Source organism: Cynoglossus semilaevis, unplaced genomic scaffold (assembly GCF_000523025.1).
Source record: "Cynoglossus semilaevis isolate Cse_v1.0 unplaced genomic scaffold, Cse_v1.0 scaffold1507, whole genome shotgun sequence".
Taxonomy (NCBI): domain Eukaryota; kingdom Metazoa; phylum Chordata; class Actinopteri; order Pleuronectiformes; family Cynoglossidae; genus Cynoglossus; species Cynoglossus semilaevis.
In genome coordinates this window covers 345,452-365,234 of record NW_007585114.1, presented here as the reverse complement: position 1 = coordinate 365,234, position 19,783 = coordinate 345,452, and the positions used below count along the sequence as shown (strand labels likewise).

Below are 19,783 nucleotides of genomic sequence, written 5' to 3'. Positions count from 1 at the left end.
GGAAGAAAGACTTTGGCTGCACCTGACAATTATTTTCAACATAGATTATTTTGACAAATTAAATGTTAATTAAATGTAAAATATGACAGCAGTTGTAATTGGTAGAAGTCTAAAATATCACATTTGTTTTCAGTGGAGACGGTTGAAGCCATGGACGTCACGTGTCAGGATGCTGCTCCTGCTGTGGCTGTTAAATAAAACCTTCAACCCTTTCATCATTTAGTTTCATCACTTAAGTTTTGTACAAAAGTTGTTGTGTTGTTTTGTTTGTGTTTTTCAATCAATAAACGTTTTATATCCAACCCATAGCTTTGTGGTGAAATGACTAAAGGACAAACAGTAAAACATTTATTACATTCTTTTACTGTACAAAATCCAATTTTACATTTTTTTGTCACATTAAGGTCAATACATTATCATATTTATTATCATTAATATGTAACCACAATTACAGAGAAGATGATGGTCTGAGAAGACAAGGCACATGTGAGTGTGTGATGCAGGGTTGGTCAGGTGACCCTCCTTGAATAGGTGAAGCTCACACACAGGCAGGCAGGCAGCAACAGAGTAAATGGATTTCATATTTCAGCAGAGTACACACAGCAAGTGGATTTGACTTTGTCCTCTTCAAACTGTTTTGTGTCGGAGCTGGAATCTCAGAGAACTTCATGTAAAAGAGTAGTTTAAGAATCAAAGATGCTGAAGATGTAGAAGCTGGAGGATATGCAGCAGAATGAAACTTGACGTTCTTGCAGAATCCAAATGTGCAGCTTGTTTCAGCCACAAACTGTAGCCCCTGCACACCCCATAGTAACAGCAGAGCCCTTCCCTTCTCAAACAGCAAATCCCATGGCTCCAAGAATATGGTCAAAACGGGGTCCATTGTTTTAGTTGTTAAGGGTCCAAAGATGTCCTCCCTATCATCAGTACAGTGTGCATTTCTGTATCTTGTAAACATGCAGTGCAAAAGGAACGGACGAACCCAAGGTTCCAGAGCAGACGGAGTCCAGAGATACAGCCGGCACACTGTGGTGCAGCGGGTTCCTTAGTACTTCCCACTCGGCACAGTCACAGTCACTGCAGCTGCAGCAGCGTTTGCTCCTGTGTCAACACCGGCTCTGCTGCTGCTGCAGGAGTGTGTAAACTATTTGACTCTTGGCCGAGGCTGCGGGGCCTCAGCTCAGACACATTCCCTGCTGCTTGCTCATGTCGGTGCAAACAAAGAAAGTTTTGAGCTCACCTTTCCCTTTGACATTGATAAATCCTCGACACTCACAGGAGTATCCTAGCTTCGTCAGCACGGCTGACGTCTCCTCTGTGACCTGGGGACAGTATTACATCAGAAAAGCCAAAGCCTTTAGTGACTGCTCTCCACCTTAACAGCCAGAACACAATCTTTATACAGCACCAGATATTATTATAAACAGTATACACGTAAAATAGACATGCGCTGTTTAGCAAACCAAAAGTCAGTCAAAAAGGTGGTTACGCCTCTTAAACAGTTCGTTCAATCATACTGCAGGAGCCCAGCTTCTATGCTGTTTCATTGGCTGGTAGTGTCACATGGCCGATGGAATCAGCGACAGTGCGACAACTTGACACAACACTTTGTCGTCATTACAGTAAAATGCAGGGAACGGCAGAATAACTATTTAAGTGTTTCCAGGATTTTTGAGTTTTTTTCCCTCATTTTCCATATGTTTTCTTTAACAGGAAATGTGCTCACTCTCTTTCAAGGTTTTCTAGAACACATGGAAACCCTCTTATTTCAAAAGGAAGTTGAAGTTCCCCTGATGTCTTAGAGCAACTGTCTCTGGTTACTAGCCATGAATTAGATTTGTTATTTAAGTTGATAAAAAAGCAGCTGTTATTGAAACTGGAACTGTTTGGAGATTTTGTCTCTCATTATTCTGATAAAACGTGAATCAGTTTTGGATCAGTCTCAGAAACGTTATCTTTTTAATGTTATATAGAGCCCTAAGTATGTGAGCATTGGTGCAAGTAAGGTCAAACTTCAAAAATCAAGTCCAAATATCAATCTGTGGCTCCACTGTTACTTTGGTCTTTCCCGACATACCTGGATCTTTCCAAGCTCTCCGGTGCTCTCCATTCTGCTGGCCACGTTCACTGTGTTGCCCCAGATGTCGTACTGAGGTTTCCTGGCCCCGATCACTCCAGCTATCACTGGGCCATGATTGATGCCTGTGGAAAAACCACACAGGCCAGTTTACGTCTGTGTTTTTTACGACGGATAATGTCATGAACAAATGCAGGTTTTATAGGAGACAGTTTGAGCAACATTTCCAAAAAACAGATCAGTGAGATAAAATCTTTAGCTGCACAAAGTGAAAAAAAAGTTCAGTTGAGGAAAGCGGTGTGTCATCTGATCAGTTCCACTATTATTCACGGAGCTTTGTCACTACTTCCTGCCACATTCAAGCATTTTTTACAGATAAATGTTTCAGTTCAAGCTAACCTTTAGCTTGTTTTGCTTTACACGACGTTACATCGCGCTACTTTAGGTTTTGTTATATCCTTTTTGCTGCTTTTGGCTAATTTTCCCGTGACATCCTTGGTTTTAATTTTAAGACGTTAAGAACCTTTTAGCTAAACACTATGGTTGCTATTAATTTATTTGTACTTTTATTTTAACAGCTTTGACCATGAAAAAAAAATCAGATTTTACTGCATGACCTTTCACACCCTTTTAAAAAACCTTTTAACGTTAACATTTCTATTGCGTCAACACTAAACCTGTTCAGACATAACTTCTGATAGCGACTGTAATTCTCTCCACCATGAGTCGCTCAGGAATCCGCTGTCTGGGAAACAAGTGTGTAAAAACTGCAGACATAACAACAGACACGAGCCTGACTTTATTCCTCCAATAAAAACCCTGTTTCGTGCTCTCAAATGTTTTCACTTGACTTCCTCCTGAACTGCACAGGAAACCGCAAAGACGAGCTCTGACACACTGCTGTGTTACAGAGGTAGTCGACGGAGCTGCACATCAGAGAGAGCTCCACTCACTCACTCACTCACTCACTCACCCACACGCAGCCTGAAGCTGTTGAAGGAGTGTCTGTTGATGCCGTCCAGTTTACCAATGAGAGCGATGGCAAACTCCACCATGTTCCCAATCTGAGCCGGCTGCTTCTCAATGTCCTGAATCTGTCCAACACAACCACAGTCACAGTCACTGTCCAGTACCACTGTACACACAGATTCCAATTCTCTGTAGCTCGGTCTGTAGCTGTGTCGTCTGTACCTGGTTGTTCTCCTGCACCAGTGTTCCACTCAGCCCAGCAGCAGCCATGTAGGTGCTGCCGATGGTCTTGATCTTCTCCACACCACTGAACTTTGGCTTTGACAGCAGCTGTTGGGGGTGAAAAATAAATTAATAAATGATGTTGGCATTTTTTGATAAAACACAATTTGTTTTTATTGCAGAAAGTTCTGACTTCCTGCGTAGGTTTTGCTTTTTCACATTTTTCAGCAGTAGTCGTTGGTAATTTATTACCAAAAAGGTTAATCAAGTCAACAGCTACACCCGACCACAGTACTGCACCCCCGCCTCTCCTCGCCCCGACACCATCCGTAACAATATTAGTCAGGACATTAAACAAGTTCTGCTTTAAAAACATACAATAATGATGACATTACAGCCAGTAGGTGAACGTTCATCAGAGAGCTGTGTGTGTTAACGTTCACACTGAACTGTTAAAACCCAAGTCATTTAGACCGGAGTGAGTATATACAGTACTGGTGCTGTTCTGAGGAGGCAGCTGGAGAAACCATCTCCCATTCATCATGAGAGCACGATTCATTCATCCATGATCAAAGGTCCCTTCAAACCAATGTGGCTTTATACTTAGATCTGATACTGTATCGACCTGTGGCTCGTTCAAACTTAAACTCTTAGCCAGAGCATGTGGTGAAACGACTCAGGACAAATCTAAAGTCCAGGCCTGTGTGTTCATGAGTCCGCTTGGCGTTTGTTGAAGGGTTGGTGAATAAGAATTAGCAGACAGTGTCTTTGTCCTTGTCTCCCTGACCTCGTCAAAGTCTGCGATGATCTCATTGAGCAGCCTCAGACACTCCAGGCCTTCCTTGTTGATATCACACTCTGTGTAAAACTCCTTGAAGTCTGGCACCGAGGCAAACATCACACACACGCAGTTGTACGACTGGTAATAAAGGTCCTGTTGGTTCAGAGGAGAAGTTCAGATTAATCGTCCATAGAAATGGTCTCAGATTTTTTCTTTTCTTTCACTCACCTTTCTTCTTACCTCATTCTTTTTATGCTCACCCACAAACAAATTAGCCACGTGTGCGGGCAGCACGTTCTCCAGCAGCAGCCGGTTCAGGTTCTCCCTGGTCTCGATCTCATCCTGCTCCGTGTGGTTCTTATACTTTAATAAGAAATCCTGTCGGAAGCAGGACTCATTCTACGAGATCAACAGAAGGGAGTTTCAGTTTAAAGTGAGGACTGAAGAATCCCAACAGTGTGATTTAATGTCTTAAAACTGTAAGATATGATGAGGAGGAGGTCTTCAGAGAACGCAGAGCGTCACTACCTGCTGTGAGATGATCAGCATGGTCACCAGGAAGAGTGTGATGTATATACAGCTCATCAGCTGAGGGTGTTTCACCAGACCTATCCACCTCAGGATGGACTCGTCATCCGTGCTGTAGAACAATGTGGAACACTCATCTCTAGACTCAATGTCAACCTTGAGAACAACGGCGAACGATCTGCCGTGGTGACCAATGACAGAAACATCAGAAAGGAATAGTGCCCCCACCTGCTGCAGTTCCAGCTCATGTTGGCCTGAGAGTAGAGGACGTTTCCATAGATCATGAAGAGCTGGCTCTTGGTGCTGAGGATGAGGATGTAGTAGGTGGTGGAGGCCAGGGTGAGGAAGAGAACCTTGAGCTCGAAGCTCACGCGCAGGAACACTCCACATGCAATTAGTGACAGAATGCAGCAGTACACAGAGTACTGCGGGGAGGGGGGGGGGTATATTAGAAACAGGATCAGACTACTCGGCAGTCAGTGTACACTGTCAGATTTTAGCAGAAGCTTAAGAAAGACTGAAGTAACTGAATCGACTGTTTTTGTTCCTTAAATCTTCAGACACTCCTTTAAACCCATGTCAGATATTTGACTTGACTTGTTGAAACTCACTGGTAAATAAAAGAGACCACCATCCAGTCCCTCATGAGACGAGTTATTTGAGTGACATAGGTCAGAAAAGTCCTTCACAGGAGTCTGGATGAAGCACTGCAGGAAGTGGAAAAGAAAAACAAAGGTCGGACTGACAGTAAACCACTGGACTGTGTTGACAGTTATGTAATACAGATGGACAAGAAATGAAAAAAAAAAGTTTCATACCAGGTTGAACACTGCCAAGATAATAATGACCACTGTAGTTATGGTGGCCAGAGGGAGGCGCACACACGGCCGCTTCACCACAGCCTCTGACACAGCTGGTAGCCACTGGCAACTGGACAGCTTCGCTGGGAAGAGGCGCTGCAGAGAGTACAGAGAGGTGAGGACGTCAGGTATGAGTGGCATGTGTCCACACGTGTGTCTGTCTGTGTGTGTGTGTGTGTGCAAAGGCTATTCCCAGTAAAGGAATGTGTCCAAAAATGTCCCCCAAGGACAGAATGTAAGATGTCAGCACCATAAAGTTGGGGGGTAGAATCCAAGACAAGTTTTTTTTCAGCACTGCAGGATAGACATAGACATAGACACATATACTGTACATGCATATATACATATACACACATACACATATAGACATATATATATGTATACACATACACATATATACATATATATGTGTATATATATATATATATATACACATATATATGTATATATTTGTATATATATATATATATATACACATATATACATATATATGTGTATATATATATATATATATATATATACAAGAAATAAACCAAAAGTCACCAAAATACCCAAACAACCTTTACAAAACCTAACTCACTGACCTGTAATTGACCTGCAAAACAGATGGCCAGAGTCAGCAACAGCACACAGACCAACACTCCGAATGATATTCCCAGCATATTTCGGCTGAAGGACAGTGAAAACACAGTCTGTTATAAAAAAAAAGAATCACTGTCCACCAGCTTTTACTTTCCTCCATTCAAAACAAAAGAACGTGTCCTTACTCCTTTGTGACAAACATCTGCACCACAAAGATGCAGAGAAAGATGCAGGTGGCACAGCCCACATAGTGTCTGAACATGGGCAGATCCAGGGCTCGGTACTGAGGGGAAGAAAAACAGAACAAAGAATTGAATCACTGTAATGGTTTAGGTGTTTGTTTTTAAAATGGTACATTAATGAACAGTGTTATCAAAATCAACAGGTGCCAATTTATTTTGATAGATTGTGCCATGCTCATAATATCCTTACAAGTGCTATGTAACATGAACTAGTTTGGTACAAGACACTACAGTGTGTGTTTAACTAAGTCAGTGTAAAAGACTGGTAAATAAAACCTGATCATTTCTTAAAGCTTCTTAATATCTAATTCAGAATTCCAAGTTTCAAATGTACCTGTTTTTCTAGATCTTTCTTTGGAAACCACAGAGCAAAGCGGACACTTTCCTCTGATTTCGACCACTGCCTGTGAGTGAAGGAGAGAAGGAGAGGAGGCATAGTGGAAGGAAAGGAGGAAGGGATCAAGGAATAAAGAGAATAAGAACAATAAGACTAAAAATATGACACTGCTAAAGACGCCTACAGGTCAAGGACTCTGGGAACCGTTGGTGACAGGTGAATTGTTGCTGAAGTGCAACCTTCACTCTGAAAATGCAACCTACTTGCTGCCGAGCTCATCAATGGTCGTGGTCATCTCGTTGTGCAGGTCTTCGTCGAACTTACTCTTCTGGGATTTGTTCCTGCAGCAAAAACAAAAAAAAACCCAAATGATCAGGGCACAGTCACGGTAACAGGAAGGCCGACTAGAACAGATGCTGGGAAACCAGATCAGGTCATGCAGGTTATTCAGTCAGGTCCCACTTAGCTGTGCTTGGAGGCAACTCGGTTAATGCCATTCTGAGCATTAGTGGAAGGAGAGAAGTAATGTTTGTGCCACAGAGAGTGTGTTCAATACGTGGGGGGAGTGTGTCGGACGCACAGCACTCCGAGTTAGAGAGTCCCAGTGGGAGTCAGCGTTTCTGCTGTGCTTCTGCCTGAAAACCTCCTCAGCATTATCAGGAAGATAACACCGGCACCACACACACACACACATGCCTGAGTCAGTGACACGGGTTAAAAGAAGCATTTCAGCCAACTACAGTTACAAACCGAAATCACCTGTTGCCCTGGTGCAGAAAGGTATGAGTGAAAAGAAGAGGTAAAAGAAGAGAGTTCCTCTGCTCAGGTTAGTGGGGAACAGCACGGTTCTCCACCAAGGCAGTAGTTCTCACCGTGGAGACAACACAAGACGGGTTTAAACATGTGTGATTCATATGTACGATGTGAATCAGCTGCTCAGTACAGTCTGGGACCCTGTGTTAAGGGTATATAATGAAATAAAAGCTAAAACCTGTCATATGGTAATGTAATTAAATTGATATTAATTCTACCAAATACATTTAGTACTTTTACGTGCTAGCTTAATTATTCATTTATTTGGTTCAAATCAAGTTAGAAATATTATAATGTTAACACACAATGGTTAACGTGAAGTTTTTCTTCTTCTTAAACTTCATAACAGTTGAACAAGTTGATTTTTGTAAAAACCTGTAACTGGAGACGTCACTGTCACATCACCTCAGTGAACAAAGGTCAAACACACACCATGGCCTTATTAAATCTAAGGTCACCAAGTGTGACCTCTTTCTCTTACAATGACAAATGGCAGCTGTTTATGCTACTGTACAGGAAAGGGTTTTTTCTTTTACCAACTTTTAAGTTTGTAATTCCAAAAAGGACAAGTTATCTCATGCATACCAAAGGATTTATTAAAAATGTGTACAGCTCACAAAGTCACAAGAGAAAAGGTGAAGAACTACTGCCTGAGAGAACCTGCGGGCCACTCAGGGCCCCACTCACTTATAGCTGCTGCTGAATGGAGGTACAGGCCGTGAGGACGGTTCCTCTAGAGAATCGTCAAGGCTGTCAGGGTCCAACAGCAACACACAAACACATCAGATCCATCAAAAATCAAAACATGGGGCCAGTTATATTTTATTTAAAAAAAAAAAAACGTTTCTTAAAAGGGAGTGAGTACAACTCATTCATAGAAATGTACTAATACCTGCAATAGTATCACACCCAATATTTCATTCAAATACTGGTACTCCAAAACATGGAGTTTTATTGATCATAATTTTGGTTTTCTTTTAGCATGAAATAACCTTCTGTTATGACAGAAAGATAAAAAAAAATATCTTAATGTATTTTTTGCTGGCTTTCTTCACTGTGGTTTGGCTTCAGCTCACACACACACACACACACACACACTGCATGTCACCCCAGAGCTGTAGCATCTATATAACACTGGCCTCCATTTCATTCCACATTTATGTGAATAAAATCTAGAATATTCTTAGAATGAATCCTATTTCTCTCTCCCTGGGTGGAACCCTGGCGTACTGTGGCCCACACTTTCAGCACCGTCTCTACCAGTGTGGCTGCAGCCCACACTGACTCCTCCCTCGCTGAAATTTAAGAATGTGGCTCCACACTTGTGTGACAGGCAGACGGTGAGAGTCAACAACAATAAACCAGTCTCACAATTAATCTGTCTTAAAACTGTATGAACGTTATGGACGTGTTGTCCACAGAACTCAGCCCTCACTCCACAGAAGGCACTACAGCAACACTGGAATAACACGAGCAGCCAATGAGCTCAATGTTTTCTCAAGTGGTACAGAGTATAAAGAGTTTGAGAACCACTGATCTAGAGTGCAGATAAGAGTAAAATCAGAAGAAGGACAGTGTGTCAATGCTGATCCTGATGGATTCAACCACAACGTTGGATTTATAGCTTTATATGAACAGACATCAGCTCTGATCAGAGCAACAAACAACAGTGGTCGTAGATAGTAGAATGTCAGTACTGTAGTAACTGGACACAGTTTTACCTGTCAGTGTGTTTGAAGCCGGGGGCTGATCGTAGGGGAATGTCCTGGTGAAGACAGTAAACACTTAGTCAGAGTGCAGGGAAAATGACACGGCTGTTTCTGCCTGATGTTGATATTCACGACACTATGTCTAATAGTTAAAAGTAGAGAAAACTTTACAAATTGCAATCTGAGGTATAGCTTATAGAATTGTACACCAAAATACTTTGGCCACATAAGAACTCAATATCAGTGATGCGACATGACAATGTGGCCCAGCGACGACACGTTCTCACCTTACAGTGCGGCTTGCCATTGCCAATGGTATCTGTGGTAAAACCCTCTGGGCTCTGGAGGTGGGCAAAGGGTTTGACGGCGCCCCAGGATTCAAGGTAACGGGTCATACGCACAGACGCCCTCATCTTCAGACCATCATTGACCCGAGGCTTAGGTGCACTGCGGGTGTTCAGGGACGGATCCTTAGACTGAATAAAGAGGACAGAAAATTCAGCTGCAGATCTTTTGGTGACCAATGTGTTCTCAAAGGCACAACCCACATACACCACATGTCTGCAATTTACTATTTTACAGAGTTTAACATCAAACATCTAATTAACTGGGATAAGAAAAGAAAGAAAATATATATGTACATATTCATATAAATAAATCAGATTAAAAGTTTAACACTTTTACTTTTACTTTTAACACAGAATAAAAAGCGATTCCATTTCTTTTTAGGATTTCAGTTACATGTGACCTCTGTCTTTTTTTTCTCTGTGAAATACAGCTGTTTATCAATGTTCACACACACTCACACAGATAAGATGAAATAAGGTCACTGAAATGTGGGTAGGGAATTTCACTGGATACTTAATTATTATGTTGTGAAAAATGTTTTTTCTTTTTTGCGGCACATCTGAACTCACCCGAGGATCAATGACCAGATACGTGTTGACATTGAGCTCTTTCAGGTAAGGGTCCCTGGTGTGACCGTTGCCCTCTTCCACCTCATAAGCCTTGTTCAAGTGCTTCAGAGTGGCTTCTGTGATGTGGACACGTCTAGAGAGCAGCAAAATAAAAGTCTTGGTACTGAATGAATAAGACATGAGCTGTACATATATAATGTACTGCACATGAAGGTCTTCATCACCAGGATGGTCAACATTCACAGCCACTGGATAAAGAACATCTACCACCTACCCTGGGAGGCCTCCAGACTCCATGTGATTGGCCAGAGTCACATCATGTGACCACACGTCAAACTGCCATTTGCGAAGCCCGATGACACCGCACAGCACATTTCCTGAATGCACCCCGACCCTCATGTTGATATACACTCGCGTGGCCTCACGCACCTGCCTGAAGGAGCGACACTTCAGCTCATTAGGTGAACAATAGTCATTTAAAGGCGATTAAAGTTTGTCACCAATGAATAATAATAATTAAAAAACAATCTTTGATCTATATTTGCATCCCTACTTGAAAAAAGATGTAACCAATATCTCTATCCAAAACAATGGACTCAACCACACAGAAGACATGAGAGACAGCACAGATCAGGTTCTACGTCTCCTGGTTACACAGCTGAAAGGGGAATTCAAAGCTCACTTGATGGCTTCACACATGTCCAGGCCCATTTTGACACAGTTCTTGGCGTGATTGGGCAGAGAGACGGGCAGCCCTGACACACAGTAATAACAGTCTCCGAGGATCTTGATTCTCATGCATTCATTCTCCTGTAAAGAGATAAGAACAAAAACCGAGAAATGAAAAGAGTCGTGAGTCAGCAGTTAAAGCAGAGCATGAGTCTGCACCAAAACCAGGAAACAACAGTGGTTTTAAACAAGTGCACTGTTGAACCTCTGACACTGAGTCACACTGAGATCAGATGTGTCATCAGAAAAGACTCAAACTACTCACCTTAGCAATTTGGTCAAATTTTCCAAATAGCTCATTGAGCATGATGACAAGCTCTTTGGGAGAACAGTCGCTGGCCAATCGGGTGAAGCCAACGATGTCAGCGTAGAGAATACTGTGAAGAGAAACAGCACTGAATCAACATTATTTTGATTTTTGTATTTAATTAACCTAATTAATCCTGACTTGAAATGACATGCAATAATCAGGGGTTATAATAAAATTAACATTTATAAAAAGTTTAAAAAAAAATCAACCCTAACTTTTCATGTACACAGTGTCAATCAATGCACTATGTACTTTTAAAATTTTTTTTTTTTTTTAAAGCAGGCAAAAAGAGGAATTTCCATTTCTAATATCAGAACAGCTGACCAATAACAGACTTTCTGTGTGTTGACCAGTAGAGGGACACAAGCACTCAGACCTAACCTGCAGAACTGAATACTATGTAAATGTTAACCTTAAAGAAGAAGCTTTCTCAGAATAAGGTTGTTCCAGCCATAGGTCAGAGACAAAGCCAAAACACAGCTCATCCATGATTCTGAATGTATATGACACTGAATATGAATATATGAATATATATATATAATACAGAGTGGCAGAAGTGGACAGCTGTCCTCGTCTCACAGTAACACAACCACAAATGGAGCGTGCTTGTTCTCCCCGTGTGTTTGAGATTTCTCAGGCTAATCTGGTTTCCTCACATAGGTTAGATTAGGAGATTTGATTAATTGGACAGTATAAATTGAGTACAAGTGTAAGTGTATAGTGTGGCCCAGTAAAGGTGTCACACTGGGATGGGGGAAAAAAATCAGTCATGGCTCAAAATAAGGAGAGCCACTGTCTAAACAGCAGAAACAGGGTTATAAATACAAATTAATCAATAAACGTTTTGAGTTTTTTTTTTTTTACATTTTAGCATCAACAACAAAACGGATTCATGCTTGTTTTAAAGTAGAAGTTAGTTTTTAAATAACAGTGTGACACTATAAATGAAACATCCTTGAAGGTAACTTTAACTGTACCTGACGTTCTCATGCCTCTTGACATACAGGCTGTGGAAGTTGTTATCTTTGACCAGACGTTGTTGCTCTGCTTTATCTTTACAGTCTTGCAGACGTTCCATGATGGCCAGCTTCATCTTCATGGAGATGTAGACCGGCAGCACAGACTGCAACAGGTTCTCCTGAAACGGAAACAAACACGTGTAGGAAACAGTCAGCTAACAATATCAGCAAACAAATTGTAGACGTGAATGAAGCTGTGCTCTTTTTCTCCATTTAATAAAACAATAAAAGTCATTTGTCAGTCATTTGTGTAAATTTTGTGTAATGTGCATATGTGATGTGTCTTCTCTTTTCTGCAATGTTATCTATAACATAATCTACATTATTTACGATGAACATGATACAGGACACAGTCGCCACACAGGGAACAGTACTGATTTATGGTTAAACAAAATAGGAAAAAAAAAAAAAAAAAAAGAAGGTAATTTTATTGGCGTGGGACATAAACACATGTGACTCTGTGACACAATGTACTCTGAACTCTACAAATACTGTTGTCATGAGAGAGCGATCCCTGTACAGTAACTGCACAGGTTGGTTGAGTGTTTCTTTAAATTCTTGTCGACCCCACTTGTGCATGTCATGGCTAAATTACAAAAGCTAAGTCTAATACAGAAAAAGGTGAACTAATCACTATGATTGGTTCAAATCATCTGTCAACAAAAACATATTACAATATAGCATTAATTGATTTGAATTTAATGCTTATTTTTATGGAGATTTGAATTTACGTCACACGGCCAGTGTAAAGTCAGTTTAATGATCTAACATTGAGATTAAGGTTGAACTTTATTGATCCTTCACTGGGGAAATTATATTATTATGCTCAAGATAAATGAAGTATAAAAACATTGATCACAGCGTGTGTGTTTGAACTCTGATCTTTCATCACAGCTTTACAGCTGATTTTGTCAGACCTGTTGTCTTTTTTCTATCTCCAGTTTCATCCTCATGCGCAGGCACCTCAGGGTGTCCTGGAACGTCTGCCTCAGCGTTTTCTCCATGAGAACCTTGTGGAAGGCTCCCACCACACAGCCACACAGAAACACCACCACGTTGGACAGAAGCTACGAGAGAAGACACAGGTGACCATGTAGGAATCGAACTAGAACAGGGCCCTTAAGAGGGACAAAAAAAAAAAAAAAAAGACGACTTGCCCTTACTGACAACAAATGCAATACGTTTCCAACTGACTCAAAAACAGAAGATCCAGACATTTCCTCAGCATAGAGTTAGAGAAAATAGAAAAAAAAAATAATAAAAAAAAGTGAAATTCTAGACCAATCTTACCTGGTTAGCAAGGTAGGGGATGGGCAGACTGTTGTTAATGGTGAGATACACTGTCAGGGCAATAATGTGGGAGAGGGAGGAGAGAACGCTCAGCACCACAGCATACCACAGCTGGAATGGCAGCATGGTGTACACAGTGAAGATGATGAAGAGGAAGTAAGGCACCTGGAGGAACAGAGGTCACACGATCTGAGGTGATCATCAGTTCCGTCACTTTAGATCTGTTCATGTTCAAGAATTGGTATTCTGAAAATGTAACTGTGTCTCCCAGGTTACCTGGTCCCAAGGCAGGATGATGGGGCTGCAGAAGATGAATGTGGAGCCCATGGTGATGTGTGTGGCCCAGACAATCAGACCCAGTGGACGTCTCCATCGCTGAGAAAGTATCTCTGTGCACACCAGCACAAACACAGCCAGGAACACAAACAGGCCGCCACTCACCACGCTCACAAAGGCACAGTGTTCCTGCGCGCTCTGCTCCAGCGGTCGAGGAGAAGGAGAAAATTGAACACATATGTTGTGTAAGACTGGTGTGGATGTAATCGGCACGCAACGGTACTGTGGATTTCAAAATAAAATACGTACAAGGACAAGGATGAGTTCACAGTAAAACCAAACGGACTGTAGCTTTAATTACAGCCAGATGGGTTGCTTTACCTGTTTCATTTCAAAGAAAAGGTAACAGTTTGTGTCTGACTTAAATGTATTGTATTTTATTATATTATTAATATTTTATTGCTTGTATTTTACAATAAAAATGGACATGAAGGAAAGAATGAAAATGTTTTTTTTAATGTATAAAACCAAACATTTAGCCCCAGGAAGTGGTTCTTTGTGCTATGTAATATTTGTGCTTTGTGTATGTGAACACACGCACAAAAGCAAGCATCTGTTTTTGCCTAACAGTGTGTGTGCCACTAGTCCTGGTTAAGTTTGAGAGAGTGTGGGAGTGAGGGGGGAGAAGGGTGAGGGTAGGGGTGCAGGAGAGAAAACAAAGGGTTAAATAAGTGCTCAAGGGTGAGACAGACACACAAAGTCAGTCTTAATAGATCTCTCCACACAGAAGGCCATCTCTGCATTGTATGTTGAGCTTTGCCGTTTCCATGGCAGCAGTGGAAAAGGCCAGATCTCAAATACAGCACTTTCTACTCTCTCAGCTCCAAATCTTGCCAAAACCTTTGCAAAGGTAAAACAAATAGCCACAGACACAAAGCTGCGATTTTGTGAGAAAAAGCAACAGATTACAAAAGACAAAAGACATGGTATTTTATGACCTGATATTATATTCTTGTATTACTTCAGAAACTTTATTTCCATTAACACATTTTCACTTTAAATTAATTTTTGTTTTTTGAAATTATGAAATGTTGCTCAACCTAATGCTACAGGTTGTTACCCAATGGTTGCATTTTGTTTAATTTGTATGCATTAAGCCACACACACACAAACATACGTAAATATGTAAATATATACAGATTACAAAAGACAAAAGACATGGTATTTTATGACCTGATATTATATTCTTGTATTACTTCAGAAACTTTATTTCCATTAACACATTTTCACTTTAAATTAATTTTTGTTTTTTGAAATTATGAAATGTTGCTCAACCTAATGCTACAGGTTGTTACCCAATGGTTGCATTTTGTTTAATTTGTATGCATTAAGCCACACACACACAAACATACATAAATATGTAAATATATGTATATTATGCACACAAATTGTTTTTTTTTATATATATATATATATATTATAATTCACTATTACATTACCATACTGTGTACTCATTATAATAGTCTAGCAGTTATGGCTTTATGTAGAATTTATTTTTCCCTCTAAGGTTTTAGCGAAGGCTTCTAACAAATCCGGCAGACTTCCAGGCTCTACCTGCACTGTTTCCATGTCAACAGGTAAAGTTACAGCTGTGATGATCAATCCAACAACAACAGTCACAATTCTGTAAGAAAGTCCATTTACATAAATTACTCTATTGTAAGATTTAATTTAAATTGTCAGTTTGTCCATAATATTGTATCACACAGCTCCTCTGTCACTCGTATGTGCAGTAGTATCATTTCTAATGCCATTCGACTGAGGAGAGTTTTATCACTTTTTAATACACTTTTAAAACACTGTTCATTCAAACACTGCTTTGCTGACTGATGATCATAAAGGTGACTGAGATTCAAATATGTGAGACTGATTCACTGACCTTACCTGCACCCGCGGCTCCTAAATTAGGTTCAACTGTCAATCACACACAGTATCTACTCCTTGCCCTGCCTCCGTCAGCCTACATGACACTGACACTATACGACACTGCACACATCACTGTATTTTCTCCTGCCTAACACAGTCCATCTCAGGAGTCAGGGCCTGGTGATGATGTTCACCTCTCCTCTCAGCGTTAGCATTTACAGTCACAGTTGGAGAGGAGACATACAAGATGACGCTGACATTTTAACTGGTGCTAACTGGGCCTCTGCAGGTCCTTTGTATTAGCCAACAGTGTTACAGCAGCTCCATCCCAACATTTTCCTCTCAGCTCCCCTGACCTCAGCGTAAAGGAATTTGCCTAACATAAAAAAGGAAGACCTGTCCATAAGTCTGACTAGTTCATTATTTTTAAATCCAAATAAGTCGATCACAAAGTGGACAACTGGGGATCTACAAACAATAATCCATTGGTTCTCAAAGAGGGAGGCGCAGACCTAATGTTAGGGAGTAGCACAGCATTATTTACTATATTTATGTTTATTATTATATTAAGAATTTACAATTCAGTGGAGTTTTGAAGCTTTGAAGCAGGCTACGACAATAGTCATATCTACGAACGGGGTGATGGTGCAAAAGAAGTTTGCGAACGACTGTCCTATTCTCAGATGGTATATTTAAAAATAATTAAAGGGCAAAAGAACAAAGTATTCTTCAGAGTAGAACAGAGTATTTTACTTGATTTTTTTTTTTTTTTTACAAAAATGTTTTATTATTCATTCCCAATCTCTATGGTGATGTCATGGACCAGACTAACCATAGATCAACTGTTTATGTACAATTTACAGATGCACAGAAAAGACACTTTTGGATGCTTTTCTCTGAGCATATCTAAAACTACTAATACTACGGTAATGGATGGAGATGATGTCATATAACTGGGAAATGTTTGTTGAATTCCTGATCCCTGCATGTTTATGTGAGAGATGCCTAAAGAGCTCCAAGACATTTCTTCAAATATCCTCCAAATAATTCCTTATTTGATGGATTGTGGGAAATTCATATCATTTCACACCAGGTGACAAACCTGCATCTTTGTTTAGTCTAAGGACTGTTTTAACAACAACAACAAAATCTTCCACCTTTTGAAATTATAACTATGTATAACTAACATCTGTTCTTCAACATTTTAGACTCAGCCCTGCGTGTGTGTGAATGCATGTACAGTATAAATAGGGAGAATATCAAACAATATCAAGCCTTTTGTGACACAGGTGTGTCAGACAGTCAGCAGCAAGAGAAAGAAAGGGTTATTATGATGGGGCGGGGGGTTTCTAGCGAGAGCCGAGTAATATAATCTCTGTTGACAGGAGCTGTCAGTTCACCGTATGAAGAACCTGTCTGCTCTGCTGTCTGACACAGATTCTTTATACCTTCGTAACAACATGCTGCAAACATCACTTCATATGTATCTGTCAATTCAGTTTCTGGACCAAGGCTGTAAAAACATTTTAGTTTTGAGATCAGGAGAGCAGGAAGTTAATATACCCACGCACAAACTCCGGTGAAGAAATCTCTGCACAAAGCAGAACCCATCTGAAATCTGTTTTCTTTTCTTTCTCTCTTTTTTTTCCAAATATGCTTTAGAGCAAATTTAAATAGCTCCTAGACGAGTGTGTACTTTCCCGCAGCAGACCTTGACCATTGAACAGACTGAAAAGAAAAGAAATTTGAATTTCCTCACAGCAGTGCATTGTGACTTTGATTAAACGTGTAGCAAAAACAATCTGAAAGAAACACCATGAAAGTAACCGTAAAACCAATTTTCACGTCATTTCTTACATTTGTACAAAAACACCGGTCCATTCAACCTCCTCAGCAGCTCTGAGTGAAGCAGAGTTAAGTGTTTTAGTTGACGAGTCTTTCATGCAGAGGAAAGAAAGGTTTTTATCTTTCACATCTTGAAGCACTGACTGGACCTGACCATGCTGTTATGTTTTACATTTTAGGATATACAGATTTAGTGGCAGTTTTGTAACGGCTGCATCTTATATTAAAATCTATATCGGTCTGCAACCTGTGGCTCAGGAGCCACGTGTGGCTCTTTAGCCTCATAGAATATTAGGAATTAGGAGGCTGTAAATCTGTTGTTGTTTGTAAAAAACCAAAAACAAAACCAAGAAAAACCGAACTGCTGTCAAATATCTGTTTGTTAAACATGTCTGGTATCTCATGAAAAAGACCTCCAGAAAACAGTAGCCACACAGGTTGACTACAGGTTGACTAAGGCTCATAAACACAGACACAGAGACAGAGACAGAGACAAAGACAAAGACAAGTCAGATAAAGTAACAGAGCTTTCAGCTCCATCTTTGTTCTGTTGGCTTAACAATAAACTACATTATAAAATAAAAAGCGTTTTTTTTAAATACTTTTTTCCCCAATGTACTTTCAAGGAAGATGGATTTATAGTAAACACTATAATCAATCAATGCCTGTGTGGTATTAAATACTACTGCATCAAAGATGAATCAAGTGTATTCAGATAGTAATAAAAATACAGTAGTAGTGTAATGGTGATGGGTATCATTAAATGCACTCCACGTTTTCAGTAACATACATACGGTCTGTTGTGGGTGTGTACCACACAGACTGTTATTGGAGACATGAGGACGAGGATATGTGCAACAGTAATCAATAAGAAAACACTTGCTGTAAAGCACTTTACATTGACTGGACTGAGACAGTTAAACACTGCTACAATAAACAAATCAGCTCCTATTTTGAAAATCACAAACTATAGCAAATTGCGTCCACTTCGTTTAGGTCAGTAATTAGAGGTGTTCCCATTAGGGTCACCTGCTCAGTGAGGATGCTGTGTTTTCATTTCACTGCTACCAGTCAAGTCAAGGTAAAAGTGAAAGGACACATTCCACTGGCACTACCTAAAGAATCTTTTTTTTTAATTAAAAATGAAATCTTATTTTGAATTAAACCAACTGCCTCTGGCACAGAAAAACAAAAACAGGACTAAAATCTTGTGCATAACTATTGTTTCATTTCAAACATTGGACCATAGTGAAGACTCACCAGTCCGAGGGCAAAGAAGAGGATGAGCAGGATGCCACAGGCGAGCATGGACAGACCCAGCAGGAGCACCAGCGGCTGATACTGGCTGATGCAGGAGAACTTGCGATACAATGCCTCATTTTTCAGCTCCTGTTCATTCAGCAGGTACTTCCCCTTCGCTGGCATAGTTCACTCTTCTCACGCAGGCATAGCCGGTCGCAACAAGGAGCCCCAAAAAAACCGGATTATGCGTCCTAGCAACTTTTGACGTGAACTTGAGTTGATAGTTTATTTTTAAAAATCCACAGTTCCAGGTCAGTGAGTGATGCCCAACTAGTTACTGACACTCAAGTGAAACTGGTGTCTGTTCTTTAGGCGTGGCATCTTGAGCGTAGTAGTTTTTTTTCCCCCCACAGTTGTATCGTCCTCCCCTGCTCTAGTCTTCTTCTCACTCCCTCACCCCTTTGCTGGCCATTTTAGTGTCTCCTATCCTCTGTCTGGTGTTGGCAGGCCGTCCCCCTTCATCCTCTGCCAGCTCCGGAGTTTCTCCCTTCACTTGTTCTGAGCAATAAGCCTGGGACTGGGAATACATGAAAGAAGGGGAGGGGAGTCAGGGAAAGGGGAGGAGAGGGATAAGGAGAAAGAGCAGGAGAGAAGTGGGAGTAGGTGTGGGCTGCACAGACCATCGGTGTCCCCACCACAACTTTGGACACAACAGTCTAATGTTGCAGCTCCACTCATCAGGAGGAACCTAGAAGGAGGGAAACAGCAAGAAAAGTACAACTGAGTTTGGAAAAATGTCCAAATATTTTCTGTGTGCCTGTATTTGTGATTTTTGACATAACTGGTTCAAAGAAAAGCAGTAGATGCTTAAAATTCAAAGGAAAATGCAAACAGTTATATGCTATTTAGTACATCACAGTGAAGACAGACGGAAACATATTCTGGTCCTTTGATGAGTACACGCTCCAACTCCAACACTATGACTGAAAAACAGAGAAAACTCCTCGTATCTGATGAAACCCAGGGCTCTGCCTCAGTACTGACTTTGACAAAGAGCAAGAAGAAAAAAAATTGCACACAAAAATTAATTAAAATCGTCATCTGTAACA

General features: G+C 40.6%; 2 protein-coding genes across 6 annotated transcripts in view; one reads left to right on the top strand and one right to left on the bottom strand.

Annotated features, from left to right (window-relative positions):
• Positions 1-302, top strand: part of brd7 (bromodomain containing 7) — an 8,664-nt gene extending 8,362 nt beyond the window's left edge. For all 4 annotated transcript variants that reach the window (XM_017030777.2, XM_017030778.2, XM_008337206.3 and 1 more), the window contains exon 17: positions 134-302. In XM_017030777.2, coding sequence (XP_016886266.1) covers positions 134-198 — 65 coding nt within the window. In that variant the 3' untranslated portion in view covers positions 199-302. The remainder of the gene's footprint in view (positions 1-133) is intronic.
• A 65-nt stretch (positions 303-367) lies between these two features.
• The window catches only part of adcy7 (adenylate cyclase 7), a 35,960-nt gene continuing 16,544 nt past the window's right edge, over positions 368-19,783 (bottom strand). Inside the window, exons 2-27 of one of the 2 annotated variants that reach the window (XM_008337203.3) lie at positions 18,693-19,422; positions 13,662-13,859; positions 13,386-13,550; positions 13,013-13,162; positions 12,054-12,214; positions 11,032-11,143; positions 10,720-10,847; positions 10,312-10,470; positions 10,038-10,170; positions 9,408-9,596; positions 9,133-9,176; positions 8,099-8,161; positions 6,862-6,939; positions 6,596-6,665; positions 6,205-6,302; positions 6,022-6,106; positions 5,396-5,533; positions 5,189-5,284; positions 4,806-5,002; positions 4,578-4,689; positions 4,290-4,448; positions 4,056-4,202; positions 3,269-3,376; positions 3,051-3,171; positions 2,078-2,202; positions 368-1,322 (exon numbers count right to left, since the gene is read on the bottom strand). In XM_008337203.3, coding sequence (XP_008335425.1) covers positions 1,176-1,322; positions 2,078-2,202; positions 3,051-3,171; positions 3,269-3,376; positions 4,056-4,202; positions 4,290-4,448; positions 4,578-4,689; positions 4,806-5,002; positions 5,189-5,284; positions 5,396-5,533; positions 6,022-6,106; positions 6,205-6,302; positions 6,596-6,665; positions 6,862-6,939; positions 8,099-8,161; positions 9,133-9,176; positions 9,408-9,596; positions 10,038-10,170; positions 10,312-10,470; positions 10,720-10,847; positions 11,032-11,143; positions 12,054-12,214; positions 13,013-13,162; positions 13,386-13,550; positions 13,662-13,859; positions 18,693-18,857 — 3,348 coding nt within the window. In that variant the 5' untranslated portion in view covers positions 18,858-19,422 and the 3' untranslated portion in view covers positions 368-1,175. The remainder of the gene's footprint in view (positions 1,323-2,077; positions 2,203-3,050; positions 3,172-3,268; positions 3,377-4,055; positions 4,203-4,289; positions 4,449-4,577; positions 4,690-4,805; positions 5,003-5,188; positions 5,285-5,395; positions 5,534-6,021; positions 6,107-6,204; positions 6,303-6,595; positions 6,666-6,861; positions 6,940-8,098; positions 8,162-9,132; positions 9,177-9,407; positions 9,597-10,037; positions 10,171-10,311; positions 10,471-10,719; positions 10,848-11,031; positions 11,144-12,053; positions 12,215-13,012; positions 13,163-13,385; positions 13,551-13,661; positions 13,860-18,692; positions 19,423-19,783) is intronic. The other variant, XM_008337205.3, reaches the window with a different exon arrangement.